Consider the following 27,406-nt stretch of genomic DNA (forward strand, 5'->3'; position numbering starts at 1 on the left):
TTCTCATGAAACTTTACAAAGCAGTTATTATTTTTGTTCAAACAAAGATGTATACCACATTTAGAACATTTTATGAAGGAGACTGACTTACATGTTTGTAATTTACACCTTTGTCTGGCTTCATCATATGTAGGCCAGTGACCAATGGAGTCAGTTCTGATGTCTTTTGGAGGTACAAAACTCACAGTTGCCGATTTTCTTCTCTTTTCTTGCAGCAGTTTCTCGATGCTTTGATCAGAAGGTCTTCCCCGTTTCAATGGAAAATTAATACTGTTAGCCTTGCATAAACATTGGGCTATCTCAGCCCTAAATTCGGGCTGAGTTAAACATTTCTGATTTTGAAGTACACAACATTTTCTATAGAGGAGCCAACTGTTGACAATAGTCATATCCAGGAGGTGATAAAATAAACGGAGATACCATTTTTTTGTCCGCATCTTTATCTTATAACGACCAATATAACTGTCCATAGCGTCAACTCCACCCATATGAGCATTATATTCAGGAACTAAACTTGGACATTCAATGGTGACGTACTTATGCTGCTTCCTGTCCCAACGTTTGGCCTCAGTTAATGGCATTTTACCTTTATATGTTGATAGGAATGTAACAGGTTTATTATCCAGCCAAATTACTGAAGATATCTCAACACCGTCAATATCACATACGAATTCATGAGAAGATCCTCTGGGTTCTTTTTTTAGGTGCTGGTCAGAAGGTAGCTTACAGTTACATCAAAGGTATCGAAGTATAAAAATTATCAAAATATACTCTGTAATTTTCATTACAAGTTATTATTCGGCAAAGTCTCACAACAACATTGGCACTTGATCCTAAGTCGGGTTCATTTATCTCACGAAATTTCGGATCGTTTTTCTGAACCTGTATAAATTTCAAAACTAGATGAAAAACCATCCGTTCCACAGAGAACATACAATTTGTATCCCCATTTATGGGGTTTCGCTGGAAGATATTGCTTCATATGGTGTCGAGCTTTGGTGGCACATAGCTGTTCATCAACAGATAAATATTTTTGAAGAGGAACTGACTGAAATTTTCTGTTGAGTTCATCGACAATGGGCCGAAGTTTATGTAAACGATCATGATTAGGATGATCTCTTGGTACCATCAAATTATTGTCATTAAAATGTAAATATTGGCGAATTTTTTCGAATCTTTTTTGGGGCATAACTTCTTTTATCTGGGGAAGTCCTAAAGCATTGGACCAGTAACTTCTAACGTTTGGCATTTTTACTAACGACATGTATATACAGACGCCAATATATTGTTTTATATCATTAGTAGTAAGCATCGCAGGTTTACTAGGATTAGTTTGTGTCGAATACAAATTAGATTCCGTGGTGATCTTTTCAAAAAGATTATCATCAAATAAATACTTAAAGAAGCTATAAGGTGTTGAGAGATTAAGAATATTTTCAGGAAGCTCAGATTTTCCCCTGAAAACTGAGAAGTCTTCGTTCAGAATTAAATTTTTCTTACGCCATATTATTTTTGAATACTTTTCTTTCAATTCTTGTGCTTCCTTTTTGGTATCTCGCAATGACACAGAGACAGATGGAGGATCGTCAGCATTATTCACGGAATTAATTTCACCATCTGAATACTCACTACTGGTTGATTCTTCTGGTTGTATTACAACTCCATCTTCCAATTCTACTGGCATATGTGAAACATCTAGGTCATCTTCGTCTAGTTCATCCAGTTCACCATCGAGCTCGTCCTCACTATCTGTCAAATTGAGGATTGCTTCCTCAAGTTCCTTTTGAGTAAGAGGTCTGAAGCGGTTAGACATGGCTAAAAACCTGCAACAAAAGTATATTTTGTTCAAGCACAAGCAATTCAAACATAACCCACAAATATTTCAAATAGTTACTCTCATGCGCAATGTGTCAGATATGTAACAACCTATTTCAATTCCATTCTCAGTGGAAATCTGACTAGTATTTGTTTTAAAAATAATGCATTGAAAAAAACATACATACCTTATTCAAAATAGATAAAACTGCAACACAATAACTTGTAAATAACACCCACAAAACTAAATTCTTTGTACAAGCTTCCGGACGTGCTAATCCTGTAAATGCCGATGCGAACAATATGGTCCGTTATTTCATTGAAAATAGCTTTAGACTAAATCCGACTTTATTATCATTATAAATAAGGTTGTAGCAGAATGTACACACTGCGCAGTGTAGTTTTAAACGTATTTAAATTTAAAATAACTGCTTTGAAATCGAGACGTGTCATATCTGTTACACCGCGCAGTGTAGGGTTAAAAGCGAATATTGTTCGCAGTTCTAGTTACTCGAAAAAATTCTCGATTCTTAGAAGTTCTGTCCATCACTAAATTAACATGTATCTAAATGCGACTTACGGTATGGCCCTGATCAACAAACGAACTTACCTCTCTTTTTTCGCCTTATTATCCTTCTAGTTTTGTCACTGTACATTCCGTTTTAGTGAATGGTTTTTATCTACAGGCATAGGAAAAACATCCATCTTGATAAAATATTATAGGTTTCACTTCAAATCACAGGAATTCTTATTTAAAATGCGAAAAACTGACGACGTAACAACATAGAAATAATATAAGCGGCCATAACAGTTTTAGTTCGAATGAAGTGCTCTTATTGGCTGACGTGCGTGTTATGTTTGATACTAAGTTTATGTGGACGTAACCAAGTTTGTTTCCAAACAATTTTTTTAATTAAAATAACTCGGGACTAAGCTAAATTTAATCCCAAACTGTTTCTTTAGGTAATAGGCTGTCTCGAAATGAAAATGTTGCCATCAAAATGTCAATTTTTAAAAATTGTGGACATAGCTATTTTTGATACTATACCCCTGAGTTTCCTGGGCCCAACGTAGATCATATAAAGTTTTGTTACACTTTAGTCCTAGTCTCTGGGATAACTATTAAATTCAGTATTCATTATTGCCCCACTTTTGTTGAGCTCATATAGGTATTGTTTTAGTTCTACTCATTTCTCCTCCCATACCTGATTTTTCTGTGTACATCTTTTTAACAACGTATCTTATATTTTTTTTTATCCGTAGTCATATTTCCAACCACACACACATATTCAATTTGTTTTTGGCCACTATTTGTGGTTTAGCTTTTCCTGTTGGTCAATTTTTCCTATTGTTTCTTTTGCAGTCTCATCCTTTTTTGTTTTTTTATTATTTTTTGCTTTGTTTAGAAAATCACAATTTCACTGATAAACTCCATTCGCTTAGCTCGGGCATATTTTGACACATTCTCACATAATACTTCTCAGTATTAATAGCTAAAGTATCCTATTATTGCATACTACTTTGTTTAAAAAAAAGAAGAATTATTCTAAATAGTGGAAGTGTATACTAAACACATCAAATTTTGGGTAGTATATATTTAAAAAATATATTTTAGTTGTTATAATTTAACATAAATATTTATTATATGGTGAAGATAAATAAATATTTATTGTCGGTAATTCGCAAAGTTCTATTTTATTTACTATTTAGTTTGTTTACTATTAATATTGGCTATGAGTACGAGTCCTTGGTTGTATAGTAATTTCCAGCCACTTTTAGTCTGTCAAAAAGTAACTAACTTCGCAAAAAAATAATTACTAAATTCACTAAACAGTTAGAACTGGGAATAGCGAACCAAGTATACCTTTAAATTCCTATATACTCTTGCCTCCAATGTTTTTATCCTCGGTATTTGTCGTACCAAATAATCTATTACTGATTTTTATCTTTCTTTTGGTTGTCTCCAGGTATATTTGTGGATTTTTTAGGGAGAAGTAGCTGTCACAGGAGTCTATCATTATATATCCGCACATGTCTACTAGTTCATTCTATATTTCATTGATATGATATATGAAGTTCTAATTATTTATTTTCATTATTATTAGTATCGTTTATTGGCACTCTGCAATTTCCGATAATCTCCTTCAAGTTATCATCAGGCATATTAAGTTGATTTATTATCATTCATATTTCATGTCACAATTGTACTAATACTTACTTTTACATAGTATTTTTTTAGTATTATTTACATATTTAAGGTAGTACTAAACAACAATTTTATAAAATCTATTTATTAATTCAAGATTATAACAACATTTTCCATATCAAGGCATTTTATGTATGTGGTCAACGCTTTTTTTACAAATAAACTAGCACAAAAAATGCCCAAATGTATTGAAAAAAAGTATTATAAATAACTAATAACAACTTACGACATAAAACAAATCAGCTCATCTTATTAAGAGTTTGGATTAACGATTCGGTTTTATTGTTAATTCGTACAAGTATGAGGTAACCAACAATTACCGAGCCTAAGGTTATGAACATTCCTATCGATTCGAAAATTAATTTCGGTGCAAATATGTTCCATACCATCAAATGCCGGCAATGTATCGTAGCAGCTAACATACTTGCAAATACCTAGAAAAATAAAAAAGCTATTTTATATGCATCTAAATTATTTATTCTAGACATTTAATAATATTTAATTTCAACTAATGTAAAAAAAGTTTAATTTCCAAAATTCCAAATCGGTATCAGAAGAAAGAAAAGAGTCATAAAAACATTTGAAGAAAAAATTGACACGTCTACAAAAAAAGGTCGGTACAATACGGTTATGCATTAACGGAAATCAAGCGGTCTCTACATTCTAAGAGTCAACCATAATATCGTCCAACAACGAGAGGCAAGAGGCAAACTGTTTTGCCTCAAATTAAACATGTGACGGATCGAATAGCAAACAGTTGGCGAAACGTTAAGCCCATCTTTAAAGCAACGAAGACGAAAAAAAAAAAGAATAAAATCGACCAAAGATCCAAAAGACTAGATACACCTCTCAAAAATGTATCGTATACCGTGCAGTTGTGGTTCAATATAAATTGACACAACAAAATGCAATAGAAAAACTCATAAAACTATTCTTGGCTTCCGAAGGACTTCACTAAGACCCGCTAAGACTGAAGATCTACGAAAAATCCTTCTACAGAAATATACAGTGCTCCCTTATAGAATTTAACGATGCTTATGGAATTGGTCCAACTGAGGTTGAAGCTGATCTAGATGCTTTTATGTCCTTTGTCACTTCGAAAATTGTTCACCTGGAGAAATCAAAGGAATGTCACCTAAATTACTATTCCGTTGTCTCTCCAAAATGAAATTTTTAAACAATACGACGTGTTCTGTGGGACTAGAAACCTCAAATGATTTTAGTTATGACAACTCTAGCATGGTTGTGATTAATAAATATTCCTTCTATAAGATGTAATAAAGATGAATTATTTTTGTTCCTAGAGGAATTAGGATTTTTCACGATAGTTGCGGTTACAGAGCACTGGCTTAAAGTCAACGAGCTTTTTTTGTAGAAAAATATACCACAATTGCTAGGTATAATCGTCCAAGTTCAACTCACGGTGGCACCCCACTAATTATTTCTACAAATAATGATTTTTCTCCGGTAACAAAATATGAATTTCTGTTGAATGAAGCCTTCTTTGAGGTTTCTTAGTTTATAATAAGAATCTTAATATTTACATTCTTTGCATTTATAGATCACCTGACTCTTCCACGGAACTATTTTTCAGAACCTGCTAAATTTGTTAGATGACCTGCCCAATAAAAGCAAAAAAATTCTATGGGGTGACTTCAATATTCATTGCGCTACTGCTTATGCTACCCAACTGTCCTTAATAAATATATTCGAATCGTATGGTCTCACAATTTACATTAATTCTCCTACAAGAATTACTAAAACAACATCTGCCATAATTTATTATATTGTCTCAAGTTTAACACTCTCAGCAAACCCTCCTCGAAAACCCGACACTTAGGTAGGATTTTTTCCACTCAGAACTTTCGTAAATTTTAAAATTTATGCTTGACTTCTGGGTAGCACTTTCCTTCTGTGGACGTGGAGTATAATTTCAGTGATTTTTAGATAAGCTTATCTGTATTTTCAATAAAGCATTTCCTTTAATTACAATTAAGCCAAAACATGGAAAAGGAAATATGGCGCTTCATAAGAGATCAAAGAACGGAGGTAAAAAAACTAATAGGACCAAAACACATAGAAAAGGATACGTGGATTGATTACATAAAAAGCTACATGCAGAGCAAGAACAAACGACGCTAGAACCGGAAATACCAGAAATTACCACAAATGAAAAACTTAATATAATGTACAGGAAGTCGGGAAATACTTGAAAACTTGAAGAACAGAAAAGCAGCAGGTAAAGACGGGATACCAAACGAGTTATTGAAATATTGTGGAGCAGAAATCACAGAACAATTAACAACATTAATTAATAAAATTATAAAACACAATAAAATACCGGAGGAATGGAGAACGACCGAACTAATTCTACTATTCAAAAAAGGAGATAAAAAACAGCCAGAAAACTACAGAGGTATAAATTTGTTAAATACTACGCTAAAACTTACAACTAAAATTTTACAAGTGTTAATAAATCAGAGGATAAGTTTAGCAGATGAACAACAGGGTTTTCGTAGTGGAAGATCGTGTACAGATGCAATATTCGTTATAAAGCAAATTACTGAGAAATTACTAGAGTATAATAGACCAGATGACGCAATATTAATATCCCAAGATGAAGATAGTCTGCAAAGACTGGTCCAGATTTAACATAAGAGCAAAAGAATTTAATATAACAATTTCATCTCAGAAAACTAAAACAATAGTGGTCAGCAAAGAACCAACCAGATGTAAAATAGAAATTGATGGCATCAGTATTGAACAAGTAATGGAAATAAAATATCTGGGAATTACACTGTCTAGCTATGGAGACCTGGACAAAGAAGTGAGAGATCAAGTACAAAAAGCAAATAGACTGGAAGGATGCCTTAATAACACTATATGGCGAAACAGACACATTAACACTGAGAAGTGTATGAAGTATTGAAGTCAAAAATTTATAAAGCCAGTGTATGACCAATAATGACATATGCCTCGGAGACAAGATTCGACACAGCCACAACGCAAAAGCTACTGGAAACGGCAGAGATGAGAGTACTGAGAAGAAAGAGAAGTGAAGACATGAGAAGAAAATGTAACGTAAATTGTATAAATGAATGGACACAAAATAGAAAAAAAGAATGGAATAACCACTTAAGCCGAATGGAGGAGACCCGCGTCGTCAAAATAGCAAGAGATAAGTCACCAATCGGCAGAAGAAGTATCGGACGACCGCGCAAAAGATGGAGTGACAACCTTTCATAGAGGCATTAATCCGCCAATGAACAAGCAGAATTGCTTTTAAAGAGGAAGAAGAAGCCAAAACATCACCAACCCTGGACTACCAAAGGTCTCCGCATATCAGTAAAGAATATGCGTTCACTAGTGTACATCAAAAATTGACTTCAAACATCTCTGTCACTGAATATATCACCAAGTACAGAGTAACTTATCTAAAACTTATCAAAACAGCTAAAAAAGGCGTACTATCAAAGTCTGGAAAGCTCTAAAAGTGTTGCAAAAGAAAATTTTGGTCCATAATAAACGATCTTCGAAATAAAACTAACAGCTCAAACATTTTCCCTGCCAAACCCTGAAAATCTAAATGAATACTTCGTTAATGTGAGTACAAATATAAACAAATCTTCCTGTAGTACTTGTTGGAAGTCCTGGTCTCAATAATTAATGATTTCTTTGAAAAAGGTACATTTTCAGAGTGCCTAAAGACAGCCATTATTATTCCTCTTCATAAGGGTGGTGAAAAATATAATGACTGCAACTATAGACCCATTTCCTTACTACCGGCATTATCCAAAATTATTGAGACTTATGTCTTATATTAAGCCAGAGTTATGTCCTTTCTTGTTGAAAACAACATTTTATCATAAAATCAGTTCGGCTTTTTATCTAATAAATCCAGTGACGCTATGTTTTCTGTGCTACATGAGATTTACCAAGCACTAAATAATAATCTTTACACTACCACTGTTTTTTGTGACTACGCCAAAACTTTTGATTGGGTAAATCACATTTTGATAAAAAAAAACTAAATTTCTACGGAATTCGAGGTATTTCTTTAAATTGGTTCCAATCTTACTTGGAGAATAGGAAACAACTGGTTAGAGCAAATTATACTCTCTAGTCACAAAAGCATTGTATGTGGAGTACCACAAGGTTCAGTATTGGGTTCACTACTTTTCTTTTTCTTTGTAAATGACATAACTAATTTAAAAATCGATGGAAAATTTTTTCTAATGATACCAACATCACCTGGAGCAGCTCTAATACTGCAACTCTTTTTTAATTACAAAAAAGAGCAATAAGGTATTTCTTTGGCCTCAGAAGAACAAGACATTGCAAAAGCTACTTCAAAAATCACAGGATTTTAACGCATCCCTCTTTATATATTTTAAAAAATTTGCTTAATTCGTAAACACCTACATGTTTTTTCAGCAAGACCTAATCATGACTACTCCACCAGAAATTCAACCTTTGATATTTATTTACCGATACCGTCTACTGAGTTAGTAAAGAAATCTATATTATATTCTACAAAAAAACTATACAACCATCTTCCTTTACAACTAAAGTCTGCAACCTCTTTCCCCAAGTTCAGCAAAATGACAAAAGCATATCTATCTGAAAGACCATATTATTCAGTAGAAGAGTTTCTTAATGAATAACTACGAAATTACAGTACCTTTATGTATAAGTAACTAAAGTATTTTTATCTATATTTGCGTATCATATGCAGCAACTTCAACTTGTTAGTTCGTAAGTTTATTAGGCAATTTGCAATTTATTTACATTTTACAACGGATTGTTTATTTTATTATCTTTTATTTTGTGATATTGATGATTTATCTAATTTCAATAAATTGTAATTGTTATTTTCTATTTGTAAGTTTTAAAATTGTACAATTTTCAGTGACAATAAAGCATATTCCTAATTCTAATTTTAAGGCGGTTCGGATATCGCCGGGTACGGGATTTTTTATTAAAGAAAATATTTATGTCATTTCGAATAAGTACTTGTTCGAGGCACTGTAGTTCTTAAAGCGTGTTTGTAACGACAATAAAGCCGGCTTTACATATCAATAAGGCATTTACTCAATACTCGCGACTCATAAAAGCCAATGCTTCAAGAAGATGTAAGGGAATGAGAAAAGAAAGATAATTTAGAATACCAGCAAAGAGCAAAGTTTGTGTGAGATCATTCTTACACAAACGCAGGATATGATGAACAAAAATCGGCTGTTGAAAATTGCAAAAGTTAAAGAATTTATCTACTTGGCGATACTATTTGTCTATTTTAACGATAAATGTTGACAAAAGCTATTACGGCCTGTAGAAACGTCAACAACCATCTATCTAAATAAAATAAAAATACGTATAGTAAAAAATAAATCAGTTCTATTCTCACGCTAACACTAAAGTTCTACATATATTATGCTTCAGTAATGTAGAGTCTTAACAATATACTAGGAGACAAATATTTCTTACCCGTATTGCATGTCCTAAAATATATTTCGCAGCTAAACTAAACATCGACGTTAACATCAGTCTATCTTTTTCAAATAAAATAACTTCTCCTCTGGAGGCCTCTAGTCTAAACTCCTGTTTTTTCTCGCAAACGGAAGGGATCATTACAAATACTGTAAACGGTGTGATTAATAATAATGGCAGCAGTACTCCCATTAAAATATACGAACAAAATGTATTCAGGATAATCAAGGTTCCGGGAATAACGTTATTAGAAAACGTTCCAGTTGTACCTATAAACGCAGCTTCCCAAGAAATATTTGGAAACGATGGTTGGTGTCCTGTAGCGTAGAAGAAATATTGTGCTAAAATGATCCATATGAGTATCGATATATTCGGAACATCAAACAGTTGTTCTAAAAAACAAAAAAAAAATATATATATACATCTATAAGTAGTAAATCATTACTAAAAATTAATATAATGTACAGTAAGTAATATTTTTACGTTAGTATAACTATAACATCGAGATTGATAACCTAAGATCAGTCCAATAATTTTACAAAACCGAAAGTTGTAATTGCATGGAAGTTGGTCAATATCGGGCTTTATTATTATTACATTCGAAGGTTAAATATAAATGGTAGTTTTTAAAAGTTAAAATAATTGTAAGGGTAGACTGAGTTCAAAATCTCGTGATCTTGACGCATCCATTTGGTGATGTAACAGACATTGCTGAAAACATTGAATTCTCTTCAGTGCATTCTTATAGCAAGACAAAGTCGAACTAGTTTTTGCATTAGTATAGTCGCGTCGTATTTCGGTGAGACTGTGTAAAAATACATTTATCTGTAATAAAACCGGGCAATAAAAATTAAAATAAAAGTCCTCTACCAGGAGTAGTTATTAACTGCAAAATTATCAATGACAGATGTGTAATAATAAAAAGTTTTAATATTCTCATCCATATTTACATTCAGATGTGCCTGGTATTATATTTGAAAATATGGGCAGTCACCCAGTTGAAGTTATCATCGAATTGTTGATCAATCCACGTGGACCAAGAGCCAATGAAATCATCGGATATCGCTATTATGACAAATCACAATGCGTTATCTTGTAACGGCAAACTTATGCATTCTTTGGGTAAGATAACAATATTTGCCTGAGCGATCGAAACCATAAAGTAGTTTATCCGAAACAATTTCGTTTCGACCACCCAGTGGTTTACACTTGGGTAGGTAGGTATAATGAATAGTTTAAACTTTATTTTTAAACGAAATATTGTTTATTTGGATGAGACCTGCTATGGTACTCATGACACCGTAAAAAAAGGACGAATAAGAAAAAGTGTTCTAATTCAGTACCGCTCAATAAAGGACAGAATTATAATTTTACACTGCGGTGTAGAAAAAAAGTTTAATTTTTGAATCATGGTTTGAAAAATCTCTTCTTCCGAGATTACCTAAATATAGTGTGATTGTCATTGACGCATCATATTATTCAAGATTAATGAGAAAATTCCAAATATTACTTGAAACAAATTACAAATTCAAGAATTTTTATTTGAGCAAGATTTGTACTTTTAGGCACTATATTAAGTAAAAGCAACTGTTTGAGGTTGTTTATAGTAGACAGTACCAGAAGGAATATATTGTTGATAACTGTACTCGCAGTAATGGCCATACCATGCTTAGACTTCCTCCTTACTATTGTACATTACACCCAATAGAGTTAATATAGACTCAACTTGAAGGAAATATAAGAAGAAGAAACGTGGCTCCTAAATTTTCGTCTACTGTTCTCCAGTTAATTAGAAGAGAAGTCACAAAGATCACAGCAACCAACTGGAAAAATGTAATCAAACATGTAATCGCAGTGGAAAATGACTATGTTAAATATTTACCAGCATTAACCAAATTAACTATAAATTTGGAAGATACGAGCGATACTAGTGATAACAGTGATTCTGAGTAGATTAGTAAGTACTTACTTCGAACTAGGTGTTAGTTGAAACCTTTATTTTTATTGTAATTGTAGATATTCTCGTTTTGCTTACTTATATATCTTTGAAAATAGGGTTCAAACACACTTCATGATAGAACAAAAACGTACAAAGTATTTAATTTAAAATAGTTCAAGTACAGGTTAGGTTATTATAAAATACCTGCTGGATATATAAAAAAAGATGTTCATAAAAGTTTTAGACCTCTTACCCATTTTTAAATTATTGAGGTACTAAGTTTTCTCTCACACGGTGTCAAACCAAAGTTGTGGTTCTTTAATAGAATAACCTGTATATAATTTAAAAAATTAATTCTCTATTTTTTCCTGATTACAATAACTAAGTTATCAGGGATAAAATGTGCTCATAAGTTTTAAAACTTTGTCCGCCGATTTGCACACTGTCACATAATTTACTCACTGCATATTAACATCATTTTCATCTTCTCTATCATCGCTATCACTTTCATTATGTCACTGTCATCCGTCACATTTATTAGCACAGGATCAATATCGTCCATCAACCCGTCAATAACCCAAAATGCTCTTCCAGAAAGTTTACAATAGTTTGCATTTCTTATTTGTGTTGTGTGAGGCAATATGTCATTTATGGATTTTTCTTTGTATGTGTTTACAACTTCCATAAGCTCTGATTTTAAATAATCTTCTTCAAAAAAGATATCTTTCTCTAACAACCATGTCTTAATTTGATCTTTATTGAAGGCTTGTGTCGGAATCACTTCTTCTCTCCTCGAATGGTACGAAGCGTTGTCCATCACCACAACAGTTTTCTCTTGAAGATTAGGAAGCAGCTTTTCCTTAAACCATTGTTCAAATATAGGACCATCCATCTCATCATGATAGTCCGCTGAGTTTTTTTAGCTAAAAACCAAAAAGGACAAATCGGGGACCTCGTTGTGTCGGCTGTTTTAGGCTTGTTGGCAACCCCTTAACAAACGCATCCCTGGTTGAAGTCACTGAGAGGTCCTTCCATTCTTTGGAAACACTATGTCTAACATTCACTCGTCCAAGTAAACGACGGTGTATCTTTGAGAACGAAATTTTTTTATCTCACGCAAATACTGATGCCTCCATTTTAGAACGTCGGGCCGTTCAATCATGCTTGACTTTACTCCTGGTTTGCAAAAAACAAAGTTCATTTCATGGAGTATTCTCCACATTGTTGTGCGTGGCAAGTTTGCTAAATCTTATGTCTTTTTTAACCAGTGCAACAACTTTGTTCAATCTCGGCGGTAAATTTTTAAAGAAAAAACTATGCGCGATGGCACGTAGCTGCGTACGAACTACTGCATCGTAAGTGAACTTTCTGCTGTCCACTCTACTTTTGGTACGTTTTCTAGGGCCTTAGTGCTCCTTCCACAGTTTTTTTGCGTATTTTAGAAATAGTACTAAAACTTAGATGGAGAAATGCTCAATCATCTGCGTTTTGCCGACGACATAGTACTTATTACCGAAGATCTGGGTGAAGCACAACAAATGGTACAAGAATTAGAAAACGTATATTCAACAATAGGTCTAAAAATGAACATCAGTAAGACCAAATTTATGACTAATTTAGTTCCCAGCGAACACCTAATCATCCAAAATCAAGTGGTAGAATTGACAGAAAAGTACATATATCTTGGTCATGAAATCAGAATAGGCAAGGACAACCCGACCTGCGAATTTTAACGACGAATAACACTTGCTTGGGCGGCGTATGGTTCACTAAGAGACATCTTTAAGAGCAACATCCCGATAGCTATGAAACGGAAGACATTTTACCAATGCGTTCTTCCTATTATGACATACGGTAAAGAAACTCTCACGCTCACAAAAACAACAGCACTAAAAATGCGAGTGGTACAACGGCGCACGGAAAGATCAATTCTCGGCGTGACAAAAAAAAGACAAAATAAGGAATCAAGACTTAAGGAAAAGAAAAGGTATCAGTGATGTCGTCGAACGCGTAGCCAAGCTGAAATGGAATTGGGCAGGTCACATAGCGAGACTGAAAGACACAAGATGGACCAGAAAACTAATTGACTGGCGCTCACGAGAAGACAAACGCAGCAGACGACGACCACCAACACGCTGGATGGACGACATTAGACGAATATCCAAGAAATGGCAACAAGAAGCACAGAACCGTGAAGAGTGGCGAAAAATGGGAGAAACCTATGTCCAGCAGTGGACAGAAGAGGTTGCATGATGATGATGACTAAAACTTACTCCCTTCATAGCACTTACTGTATCGGTTAAAATTCTAACACTTTCACCACTTCTTAAATTTAGATAATAATTAAATACATTTAAAACAATTTGTTTTGCACGGATGTCCAAGATATTCCCTTGGCTTAATTTTTGAATTTCCATTTTCAATTAACATTTAACTGTAAAGTCACAATAATTACTAAAGAACCGCAAAGCCTTATTATCATTATGTAGTCAGAGAACGACATAAAATCGGTGACATACGCACACGTATTATTTTAAGTTGCGATTAGTAATTAGATATATGCTTATCTTTAAAAGCCGGCAAAATGCATGATTTAGCTAAGAAATATTTTCTACTGATTTCCATGATTAATGGCATATGGTATTCTCACCGAAAAATAAATAAACTGTCGTTACTATAATTAAAATAATATAAAATAAAATTATCTTTTGTAAATACTATTTATTGAATTAACATCATTTTCCTCACTTTTCATCTCTTTTTTCGAATGGGCATTTTTGGTCAATTACGTTAAAAAACATTAATTTAAATTCATGTCTGTGGAAACGAAAATACAAATAATACAACCCTGAATCGTGCTTGTGTTCGTCCTGGCATCGCTGCGCTTCTATCGCCCATAAGAAATACATGGTCCTATCTTCGCAATGTTATTTTCTTAACGTGAAACGCTCTATATATATAAACGCTCTTATAGTATCTTAATCGTTCTTGTTCCTATAAATTTTCCAACGAAATTACGTGCCGACTATAAAATAGTTGGAGTATTTATTATTTTACAGTCGTTTTTATATTTGAATATTAATTGATTAATTTAAAACTTGAACTAATATTGAATTCAGTATGGAATTAAAATATGTAATGTTTTTGGAATTCATTAGCATTCATTTAGGATTCGAGCATGCGTATTTCCAAGGTTCTTGAGCTGTTAAAATATGTCTAACTGTATAAACTGATTTTTGTTATAGGTTAAAGGCACCTTTGCGATAGCTTACATGCTCGTTTTATGTTTCTGAGTAAATAAAAAAAAATCGCAAAACAAAAAAAATTTGATGAAGATGTTTGCAGCGATATTATTGTAGATATTAACTTTACCCTACTTCCAGCTGTTAAAAACGCGAGGTATCAAAGATTAGCTCTGTCGCGTTTTCAACAGCTGGCAATCCTAATTTGCAGCCAAAAAATAAATGAACGAAATAACATTTTTGTTTAAAAATTAGTTACCATTAACAGGACTTTTCATGAGCCGCCATGTTTTTCGTACAGACAGATTTGACAATGACATATAATATATATTATACGTTTATAAATTTATAAAGAAATATTTATTAAACAAATATTTTTTATTTTATAAAGAAATAAATGCTTGATACAATTTATAAAAAAATATATGTACTGTCTTAATGTAAATAATTTAGACTATTTAGAGCGTGTATCACTGTTACATATTCCATAATAACACCGCTTCGTTGTTCCTTTTTGTACAGGTATCATAATAATAATCGATTAAACAAATTAATTTTCTAATTGTGGCACTGTATTTTTTTTTTCAATAACTAAACTTTCTTTGGTATTTTTCTATATTAATTATCTATATTATTTATATTACTAACCAGCCCCGGTTTGTTCACAAAACGTCTGTTCGAAAAAAATGGCTGACACTGTTTTTTGATGAAAGTCCTATTGAATTAAAAATATTTTTGGCCACTTTTTTACTGGCAACCTATTATCAATGTATTCTCCTAATTTTAAGGCTAGGTTCGTCCATGTTTTTTTTAATAAATTTTATTTATAGTACAAAAGATATTTGAAAATCAAACTTTTACATTTGAAAGAACATACATTAAACCATTTGAAATTTATTTTTTTCTTTTTTCAAAATGGCGGCTCTAAAAATGGATGCATAAACTCGTCCAATTTGTTGATGGGTGTCGTCATCGTTTCTTGGAAACGAATCATCCGAAAGCAAACAACAAAATGGTTTCATATTCTGTATCGAATTGATACTATGGTCGGTACTAAACTGAAACATTTTCACTGAAAAAAAAAACAAAATGGCGGACTTATGAATCTTTCAACCCTTTTTTGCACTTTGAATTGTTTATAACTTTTTTAAATAACAATGAATATTTTTGGTTGTAGTACCGACCATGGAGAGACATCTAAAGAGTAAAATGCTGATTGGTTCATCTTGATGAGTGCAATAGTTTCAAAATATGAGTGACACCCGGTTGAAAAAACATGGTTTCGAGAAAAGCCCATTATAGTAAATAGCTGCCGTCACCGGGCCCACTTGAATAGCTGGATTAACCGCTTGGAGCGCTCCGCTCTTCCATATTCTCTACTTACTTCAAAGTCTTATTTTATAAAAAAAAATTTCGATTTTTTGCTTCTTCTTCTTTAAGTTCCACCTTCTATCGAAGGTTGGAAATCATTATGGCTATGCGGACCCTGTTGACTGCCGATTTAAATAGTTCCGCACTACTGCATTAAAACAATCCCCTTATGTACTTACAGTGGGATCTTACTATAAGGAATTTGACAGCGCTGAAGAAGGACGCCACTCAAAATAGTGGCGCCTTTTTTTTTGAAGCCCGTTCTTTTTTATATTTTATATCTATCCTTCTTTACTTCTCACCTCTATAAACCACCCCGCTCATAATCTACCCGGACTGGGCAATGATGCCCTCGAGTCACATAGTGCACCAATGTTCTAAGTTTACTTCTTAGTAATTTAGTTCACTGTGTATGGTACAAAGCTTGTGTTTTAGCTTTGGCTACTGCTACTGTCGCTTCCTTTTTGGCAACCTTATAGTTTTGCAGATATGTGGCTGACTTATTTTCTTACCACTCTTTATATAATTTTCTCTTCTTCTTTGTTTGTTCTTGAACTTCGTTTGACCATCACCAAATCTCTTTATGCTCAAACTTCTTTTCTGAGATTTCAATAGCTTGGCATATTTCTCCAAATTGTATGTAGAATTTTACTCTCTACTCCGTTATCTTTCATTTCTCAATCAACAAGTATACCTGTTTGTATCCTTCACCTAGTTCTTTCACCCTTCGCCCTTTACACCTTGCCTCTTGAATGCAAGCAATTTGTACTCTCATTCTTTTAAGCGCATCTACCCACTTCATACTTTTACCTGTTAGACTTCCAAGATTCAAAGAGTCTAGCCTGATTTTTCTAACCTATAATGGTGTTTCCCTGAAATAGTCCTCACATCAGAAATCCGAACGGATTCTCATTTCGTTTCCGGAATATTTTATCTTAGGGGGTGCCACCATTTCATTATAATTTTTGTTATATTGAAGAAAGTCTTTTGTTATATTATTTTAATAATTAGTATTGCACTAAAACTATTTTAGCTGTAAACTGAACTAAACAGGTAAACTTTTTTGTTTTTGACATAAAAACTTAATTTTGAGGTGTTAAGCATATGGTTACAAATACAATATAAGTCTTACCTATATCTGTCGCTTTTTCAATTCGTAACACGGATGTTACTATGAGAACAAACGCAGCTGTTAGGAACATAATCACTGAAGATGGAGCTACTGCATCTCCCAAAAGTAAAGCAAACAGAAGAGTTAAATAGATTCCAATTGTGACGAAAGCTGCACTATAAACGGTTCCCATACCATACACAACTGGAATATCGTCTTTATCTGGTTTGTCTTGGGCAGTAATATTATTTTTAATCTTCTTAAATAGAGCTGGAATACTATTTACCTCCTGATGAAAATTCGTGGTAGGCAAAACGTAAGTATAAAGCGGTTTCAAAATACAAACTAGTATACCTAAACCTATCAAGCCATAAACACTCCAAGCCAAAGAATTAATTGAATGTAAGGATCCTATAGATTTCTTATTTGAAGAAACCCTTCTCATTGCCCAATAACCCGACATGCATACTACTATAGTAGTCGGCAAAAATTTTACTGCAGTAACAGTTAAAGAATAGCCATTCATATTTCCCGCATTTCTTAACCATTCTTTTGTAGAAAATACAAACATTCCCAAGAATATGACAGTTATAGTCCATTGTAGTTTAGTAGTTTCTGATTTGGAACCAGATCCAACTTCATGGTAAGATCCAAAACACCACTGTTGCTCTTGACGGCATCTCCAAAAATACGCTGAACCTCTAACAAAGATAGCGACCAAAACAGCGAGAATTATGAATTTTAATTTAGACCAGCTCCAAAACTTGGAAACTGTCTTCTTCTTATTGGCGTCAGCTTTTTTAGAAGCTACACCGATTGCACCTATTAGTACAACAGTGACTAATAAAAAGAGAAGAACAAAAGACTCTTCTATAATATAACTGTTTGAAAATAAGCCACAGACATTAAATATCAATACGAAACGAGCGATTAAGTTTGATATATTTTTTATTTTACTTTTAGAATACCAATTTTGAGTTATGACGTCCCAATTCTGTACAACCAGCAAAGCTAACATTATCTGAGAACAGAAACCTGTAACGAAAAATGATGTTTTAGCTAAATCATCAACTAGATCAAAATAATAAATGACAGATGAAACACTACCTCCTAAAATTACAAGAACGTAAGAACACAGTATATAAGAACTAGAAAATACCTTTGACAAAGTATCTGTTGGTATGCCATCTGTTATAACAAATGCAAAGAAAGTTGTTAAAAATATAAAAAGTAAACCTCGGGTCATTGAGTATGAGTCAAACTGAATCCACAGAACTTCACATAATTGACGTAGATCAGTCAAAAACTTAATCAGTTCTTTGGAAAAGGATTCAAATTTCTCTTCACTATCAATGGATATTATTTTAGCATTTAACACAGAATATCTCTGTTGAAAAGTCTTTAAATCATTTTCATCAAATGTTCCTTCATTCTCAGCATATTCTTTAATATACTCAAACACTTGTTGGACATTAGCCCACAATGAATAAAGACTAAATTTCCAATTTTCTAGCTCCAAATGTTTCGTAAAAACTGGCAAACTATCCAAAATTAGAACGCCTAAATTTTGAAATGGTACAGGAATCCCCAACAGTGTAGAGAGAGTTGGCACCAAGTCTATTTGTTTCACCGATTCTGAAGTATCAATTTTTGACAAAATTTGATTTGAATAAACAAACATTGCTGCTGTTATCTCGTCAGTACTTTCTCCTCCGTGATCACCTGAAAAAAAATTAAGCAAAATTAAATGGTGTTGAGGGTGAAAAAAATTGTATTATACTGATATTTCTAGCAAAACACAGCGTCTTGCTATCGCTGTATTCAAAATTTGTTTAACGACCAGCATGTTTTTCAACTTCGAGATACCGTGTATATTACCATTCTTCCTACAATAGTAGTAATGTACATTCGTCTGCATCATTTTTCATGCAGTATGTGTTGTTTTTATTTAAGGCCGTCAAGGTCTTCTTCTTCTTCCTATGCCGTCCCCATTAACGGAGGTTGGCGACCACATTTTTAAAAGCTTCTCTGTCTTTTGCAACGTGGAATAATTCGTCTACAGTCATGTTTGTCCAGTCTCGAATATTTCGCAGCCATGACTTCCTCTTTCTACCTATTCCCTTTTTGCCATCGACTCTACCCTGCATGATGACCTGCAGAAGACTTGCAGAAGAGGATTGACTTGCCGTCAAGGTAGATGGTGACTTTGTAAGCTACTGGTACTATAGAGAGAATGATAACACACACAGAGATATGCTGTCTCTGTTTGAATATGCCTACGCGTATGTATGTGATAACAGCTAAGTATCTCGAAATTGCAAATACATTATATTATTATAGATCCTGGTCATCAAAAAAAATTCAAATGCAGAGTAATATACTAATGACACATTTCAAAAATCGTAGTACTTTAAGATTGTAATTTTCTAAAAATATGATAAATTAAAAGCGATATACTAAAATATAGTCCTAATATAAATAAGCCGAATGTCAATTGGCAATAGCAAATAAAAATCCTGTCAATAGGACAGGAATTGATGAGATTTTCCAAAGATATAATTATTCCTTAAGGGGACTTTTACTTTCTAAATTGGAAAAACAGAAAATTTTTAAATGTTAAACAAAAAAATTATTATATTTATGGTCATAGTTTTTTCTATTCTCGCAGAACCTTTTCATGGACTCTCGGAATTACAAGTATGAGGCGTAGAGAAGCCTTTGATATGTGGGTTTTTCGAAGGATGCTGAAGATCTTGTAATGTATCAGCCACATACCCAAGGGAAACAACCCCACCCCCCAAACGCAATCGTTAATCAGTTAGCCAAGTGTAACAAGTCAACATAGCAAGAAAATAAAAGAAACAAAATAAGGGGTAGTTAGCCTAGAAAAGAATAATTAAAAATAATTAAATAATCTTTTCATACTCCAAATTAAATAAAGAATAAATTCGACACAGTTTAACGTATACATTTCAAATTAAAAACAAAGAATAACAATTTGACCTAATTTTGACACAAGCTCGGAATGTTTAAAAATTACGACACTTTAGACCTTCGTTAGAAAATAATACAAAATACGATTGTTAAACAGCGATAAGGATTGAGCTAAGCTAGCAAAGCACACCGATGGAATGATCCATTTTAACACGTGGAGCTGACTCAAGGTACTCGTTGGAAGACATAAAAACAAGAAAGGCAGCGGAAAAATGATCAGTCAGTGCCGGGCAGTAAGGTTCTGGCGACCAAGCCAGGCAGTAGCGTTCTGGCAACCGAGCCAGTGGTACTTCGGCGCTCAGTCAGTCAGCGCGGGGCGACCTAGGGTGTTATTCGGGCAGCGTTACGGTGTGTTCAGCTCAATTATCGTGATATCGTGTCCGACGGAAGGTAGAGTCGAAAAATACGAATTTTTCGTCTCGCTCAGTACCGCCATAACGTACAGTGAATTCCAGCGTTCATCCAGACTGTTCCTGAGTTCCAGTTTGGACTACAAGGCGTATTCGTTAGCTAGGGCCTAAGTACGCTAAGGTAACGAACAATATATACCAACCATTTGGGGGAAACAATTAATAGTAGGTTGTCCGCCTTTTAAACTCCCTTAGTAAAATCTCTTCTCGTCTACCTTCGCAAAATTTGATAACCAATACTAGCTTTCTTGTACATCTTGTGTAGTAGTTGTAAATTTACGATTTGTTAAATACATAGTAAGTTGAAAGTGGCTTGTTTTTTTTCACCGTTAGATAGAGACAACACATTTTTGCTTAGTACATCTTCCCGGCTTCTAACGCAAGCCAATAACCTCTGACTCTTTACAGGGCCTGCATCGGAGTATCCTTCAGCCCCTATCTTGTTTTTTTCCTACCCTCTTGTAAATCCGCGAGGGCGAAATCACGACCTATTCGAACTAGTGGACCAGTATGCCTCAAATTCGCTCGGACAGCTAAATCTCCTTTAAAAACAGGGGATATTACAGTGGTGACAGTGGTTAGCATCCCTTAGCTTCAATCCTCTTTTATTACAATCTCTTGGACAGAGCACGTGACCAATAACGAGGTGCTAAGAAGAATGGGTACTGAGTCCTTAATATTGTAAAAAACAGAAAAACGAGTTATCTAGGACATATTATATACAGAGGAGAAAAATACAACTACCTACGACTTCTAATGGAAGGGAAAGTGGAAGGAAGAAGGGGTCCAGGAAGAAGAAAATGCTCCTGGTTGAAGAATGTAAGAGACTGGACAGGCATGAACACACATTCGATACTAAGAACAGCTCAAGATAGAGAGCAATTTGCTGTAGTTATAGCCAACCTTCAGTACCTAATGGAGAAGGCACCTTAAGAAGAAGAATATATAAAGTATCAAAAAAAAAATTGGTTTGCTAAGACTGGTATAATAGATTTTGAGAAAAACGTCTCCCAGTTTTGAAAAATGTGATGTCGAGAAAAACGCGTTTAAAGTAATAAAGTAGCCATATTTATTTTTTTACCCCTAATCAGCGATTCCTGGTACATATTGGGTACCCTTACTGTCCAGTGAAAGATGTAAATGGTCAGTCAAAGCTTTCTATTTTTTTTCATAACTTTGACCTCTTTTGATGTCTCGCTGCTCCTTCTATTGGCTTGAGCAGTACCAGCTTCGTCGATATTTTCCGATCAACTCTTTACTATTTCTCCAATTTTTATTAAAATTTTTAGCTTTATCCAATTTTGCCGAGGAACTGAGTAATTCAGAATTTTTTTCTGCAGTAAGCTGATTACCTTTGAATTTTCTCATATTATGTTTTTCAATGCGCCCCCTTTCTTCGACAACCTTTTAAATGACCAACAGATCGAGGCCTTTGTTCCGATTTTCAAAACAATAATAATTTTCGATAACTTTCAATAATACAAAACAATTTTTTTAAAGCAATGTGCACAGGTGAAGCGGGGCGCGCGGTGTTGTATAAACACGAATTTTAGCTCAAGTGCATACCGTTATAAATACAGCTATAACTTCGTTTCTATTTCGAATTTCTTAATAAAATTTTAGGACAGTATTTCTATGACATTAAGGAATGTTTTTACGCAAAAAAATTTGATGAAAAAATTATTTGGGGAACATTTATTTTTGAGCGATTTCATTAGTTGTATTAACAGTTTGAAAAAGGTTAATTTTACTATTATATTTTAATTGTATTGCACAAATTTGAGTTTGTTTTTATTTACTCCTTTTACTCCTCTTCTTATTGAACACTATTGAAGATAAAGGTAGTTTTTTTAACTCAAGTAGGAACCCTGTGATAAAAAAACATGAATTATGAAATTGGCGCCGTTAATAAAATCTATTCACATAATTGTAATAAAATTCAATAAATAAACCTTTTTTGTTTTAATTAGCTAATTGGATCATAATTAATTTAATTATTGTTTTATCATATTTCAAAATTACAATTTCATATATATATATATATATATATATATATATATATATATATATATATATATATATATATATATATATATATATATATATATTATAAAAACACTACACATTTAATTTCTTTAAAATTTAAAAAATCTTATTCTAAAAAATTGTTTAATGGTTTTAGTAAAAATTTAGTTTAGTTTAGTTTTTAAAATTTGTTAAATATAATACATATAGAATTTATTCACCACATACATTTTTATTATTATCTTGTATTTATGCTTAATTATTTCATTTTGATTATCGTTATAATCTAAAAAGATCACGAATAATGGGAGGGTATATTAATTAATTTTCATTAAAAACTTTTCATTTGTAAATATTTATCTATAAACGACTATAAAATTTGTTTATTTTAAATAATTTTGTTTAATTATATATAATTTTATTTAATTGTATTTAATTTTATTTAATGCTATTTAATTTCAATTAATTTTATTTAATTTCATTTAATTTTATTTAATTTTAGAATTTTTTAGTAGGTTAATATTTTAAATAAGTCCTCGTTATATGGCGATCGGGGTACCTCTCATTCAAAAAACGTTCTGCTGCATGGAATTTGTTTCTACATGCACCAATTACTAAGACAGCTGCTACTTTTTCGGCTATAGTACGTACCATTCTGCCTATATAAACATTTAAACGTCTCGTTAAACAACAATTAAACTAAATATTCAAAGTATAAACACTTTTGCAAAAACTTAGCAAAGTAAAACAACCAGAAATTGAAAAATGTCAAACTTTTTTTAGAAATAACCAGAGGCAGACTTTAGAATCTTTATTAATTAAATGTGAAACTACAATTTTAGTAATTATTTAATTTATTCAATATTTTGGTGTTGGAAAAGATGTAAATTAGTACAAGCAGTATGTTATAAAAACTATTTAGAGAATATTCAAGCAAATATTTCAAGTAATCCCCGCTTTTTTTGGAGGCAAGTTAGTGCTACACGTGAGGTTAGTGCTTATCCTAATGTAATGTCTAATAAAGGTGGCGATGTAATAGCTCAGAGTGGTGAGGAAATTCTTTTAAGGTACATATAATGATAGTGAGTATGATTTACCTAATTTTGTATTGGACTACAGTGTGGATTTCCAGATTCTGAAATTTAGTCTGACTGATGTTTTGGAGGGGATTATGAGTTTAAAAATTATATATTCTTCAGGACCTGATGGTATACCTGCCGAACTTATTAAGAACCGTATTTTTCCCTATGTAAACCTTTACAACAAATTCTCAGTTTATCATTGTCATCATCAGTATTTCCACAATATTGGAAAAATAGTTTTCTTACACCTATCTATAAATCTGGCAATCGTGAGTATGTTAATAATTATAGAGGTATAACTATTCAATCAGCAATCCCGAAACTTCTTGATAAATTGGTATCGATAAATCTCACAGGCTTGCGGAAACATAATTATTGATGAACAACATGGATTTTCTAACGAGAAGTCAATAGTAAAAAACCTTGTCAATTACCAACAATACTTGTTGGGTGCATGTGAGAATAAAATTTAAATCGACAGCATTTACACTGATTTCTCGAAGGTCTTTGAACGGGTTAATCATAACCTTTTGGTATAAAAACTTCATACATCTGGCTTTGGTGACCCCATTGTTAATTAAATTAAAAAGTTTTCTGATGGGACGTACACAGCAAGTTCGTATTAACAACAATTATATTTCAAAAGAACTCCATTGTTGCTCTGGTGTCCCACAAGAGCCTCACTCTTGTGGGATATTACTTGTTCATTAAAGATATTGGTAAGGCCATCAAAAACTCAGACTTTCTTCTATTTGCTGATGATCTTAAGTTATTGTATTGTATACATGAAAAATCGGATGGAGATCTTTTGCAAGATGATGTAAATAATATACGTTTATGATCGAAACAAAATGGTTTAAGCTTAAATCCAACTAAATGTTCTCGTATTTCATTTTTTCGTATAAATAATCTAATAGCTAATAAATATGTTCTTAATGATGTACTCTTGGATTCAGTTACTGAGATTAGAGATTTGGGTGCATTATTGGATTGTGCATTGACATTTAGAAGTTATTTTCTTAAAATTAAGGAAACAGGATTTCGTAATCTTGGATTCATTAGATTGGCTCAGGTCTTGAATACTGCTTTGTTGTTTGGTCCCCATTTCATCAAGTCTACATTGATAGATTGGAAAGCGTTCAGCGGAAGTTTCTATGATCTTTAGCTTTTAAAGCATATATTAATATAACAAACACTAAAAATTGCTTCATAGATTATTCTGTAATAATATCTCAAGTTAACATTGCTACACTGAAGAACCGCAGGTTGACAGCTGATATGTTATTTACAATTCTAAACAACGTTATTAATTGTCTCCCGTTGTTAGCCAATGTGTACTTAAACACAATACGGAGAACTCAACACATTCTTTTATATGCCTTTTCATAGAACTGATCATGTTCGTCATTTTCCCTTGTCGAGAATGCTCAGCTCTTGCCTTAGATTAAAGAAACCGGTTTCGTTAATCTAAGGCTCTTGCAATGACCTGCTACTGGATCCATTCTGTCCAAACATTAATGTTTTCAAAAGGCAACTTAAGAGGCTAATAATTAATATAAATATGTGATATTTTTTACCTTTTGTGATTTGATATACTGTTTTAATGTACTAATTTTTATTGTTTAATTATTTCTTTGTTGTTGTTTTGATGTTTACTGTACATGATCTTTACTTTTTACTATTTTTTGTATTTTATTGTAAATGGATCTACCGTTGAAATAAATAAATAAATAAATAAACATGGGTTTATGACAGGAAAATCAACAGTTACCACTTATTAGTATATGAAATAGATTTGTTAGATCAAAAAGTAAAAATCCAAAGATTTCGAAACCAAAATTCAAATTCTTACTTAAATCTGTTCCTTCTACGATATACAAACAAAGTAGAAGATGAATGGACCGCCATGGGGATCTTAAATTGCATTCCACGTCATATCGATTCATCTAAGCAAGAACCTTTTATGAACTGGCTTCCCAAAATCAAAATACGAGTTAATAAAGATACCTATAAAAAGACAGTTAAGATTTCAGTTCACGTATATTTAATTTTACGATGCACGATTATTTTTCACGATCTTATTATTATTATTCACGATTTCACGTGTATTTAATTTCACTATACGTGAAATCAAATCTTCTACTGATATCGTAGAAGACACAGATTTAAGTAAGAATTTAAATTTTGGTTTCGAACAAGTAGTAGAAATCTTCTGATTTTTACTTTTCGTTTTATTCTTAGATGTCACCGTTTGTGTCTTTAAGAAATTATCGCTCTGATGAGTCCTGAAAGGACGAAATACGTATAAGCGAAATGTAGAAGTACTATACATAAAATCAAATCTTAACTATCTTTTCTATATCTTTAACTGTCTTTTCTAGATTTCTTACGGTTTAATTTATTATAATATCAACCAATTTTTTTATTACTTAAATGTCAATATAATTATAACTTAGTACATACCTGTAGATGTCATTCCATGATCTCCTATTACAAAAAGCATCATGTTTTCTGTTTTGTTTATCTTGGAAACTACATGTCTAAAAATAAAAGTTGCAATGTAAGTAGTTTTGAATAAAAAGGAAGTCAATAAATAAACAATATAGCCAAACAAAAATAAATATATTCAAGACAAAATAGTATTTTAGCAGGAGAACAGATAAAGAAAAGAAAAATAAAATGTGGAGAAAGCATCATTATCAACGCCCTACAATCCCTGGGGATTTTGGCTAATGCCAGGACGTTTAGCAAATCCTATTCTAAGTTGAGGTGGATATTCGCCTATATCATTTAGAACTTGCTGTGTGTTTTTGCTGCTGCCATGTCACTTTTCCATTTCCCAGTACTTGATATTCATTACTCATACATTTTCTTCCACATCATCCAGCCATGTTCTTCTAAGCCTTCCTTTGCACCTAGGTTACAGTGATGTTCAATTAGTTATTCTTTCAAATATATCTGTGTGGGGTTACCTCGATATGTGTTTAATCCATTATAAGCGGAGAGACTCTATACTCTACGTTCTATAAGGAGATTATGTTTTTCGCCTGCATTTGTTTTCATTCTTCTTTCTCTTTCCCTTATGAGATTGGAACCTATACTAAATTCATTTAACAGAAAAGTAGCCGTCAACAAATGCATGTACAGAACACGCGAAACCTTATATTTATATAATTGTACAGGGTTGTATTAAGATTCTAGCAGTCTATAACATCTAAATTTGAAATGAATTAATTTATAATTTTTATGATTACTGTTAAAATAATAGTAAGAAATGATTAATCTTCCAAAGAAGTATACTTTAATATTAGTTTTTGTAAACTGTCATTCACACATCATTAGATAATTTTGGTATTAATCAAAAGGCAAAAAATAGAAAGTTGTTTTTATACATTTTACGCTTTAAGACCAATATTTGGAAATAAGTAATAATATTATCATTAATGATATAAAAAGAGACCTCTTCTTTGGTAAAAGTTAGGGAAACTACTTATACATATATTATTGGGTAGATATACTTATACATTTAACATTACATTAACATTAATAAATAAAATTTATTAAGTCGACGTTTCGATTTCGATTTAACATTTATTTGTGTCAGCAGAAACGAATGTATATTTAGAAGAATTGTGACGTCACTATTTTTGACTTTGATGCCGGTTATGTCTAAGATGGTTCGACATATCAAAATGCCGTTTTCAGATTTTGATTCAGGAGACAA

At 32.6% G+C, this 27,406-nt stretch overlaps 1 protein-coding gene across 2 annotated transcripts in view; it reads right to left on the reverse strand.

Annotated features, from left to right (window-relative positions):
• Nucleotides 1-4,112: 4,112 nt before the first annotated feature.
• The window catches only part of PIG-O (phosphatidylinositol glycan anchor biosynthesis class O), a 94,681-nt gene continuing 71,387 nt past the window's right edge, over nt 4,113-27,406 (reverse strand). For both annotated transcript variants that reach the window (XM_072534939.1, XM_072534938.1), the window contains exons 3-6: nt 26,146-26,222; nt 17,193-18,893; nt 9,506-9,900; nt 4,113-4,455 (exon numbers count right to left, since the gene is read on the reverse strand). In XM_072534939.1, coding sequence (XP_072391040.1) covers nt 4,261-4,455; nt 9,506-9,900; nt 17,193-18,893; nt 26,146-26,222 — 2,368 coding nt within the window. In that variant the 3' untranslated portion in view covers nt 4,113-4,260. The remainder of the gene's footprint in view (nt 4,456-9,505; nt 9,901-17,192; nt 18,894-26,145; nt 26,223-27,406) is intronic.

This window comes from Diabrotica undecimpunctata, chromosome 6 (assembly GCF_040954645.1).
Source record: "Diabrotica undecimpunctata isolate CICGRU chromosome 6, icDiaUnde3, whole genome shotgun sequence".
In the NCBI taxonomy this organism is placed as follows: domain Eukaryota; kingdom Metazoa; phylum Arthropoda; class Insecta; order Coleoptera; family Chrysomelidae; genus Diabrotica; species Diabrotica undecimpunctata.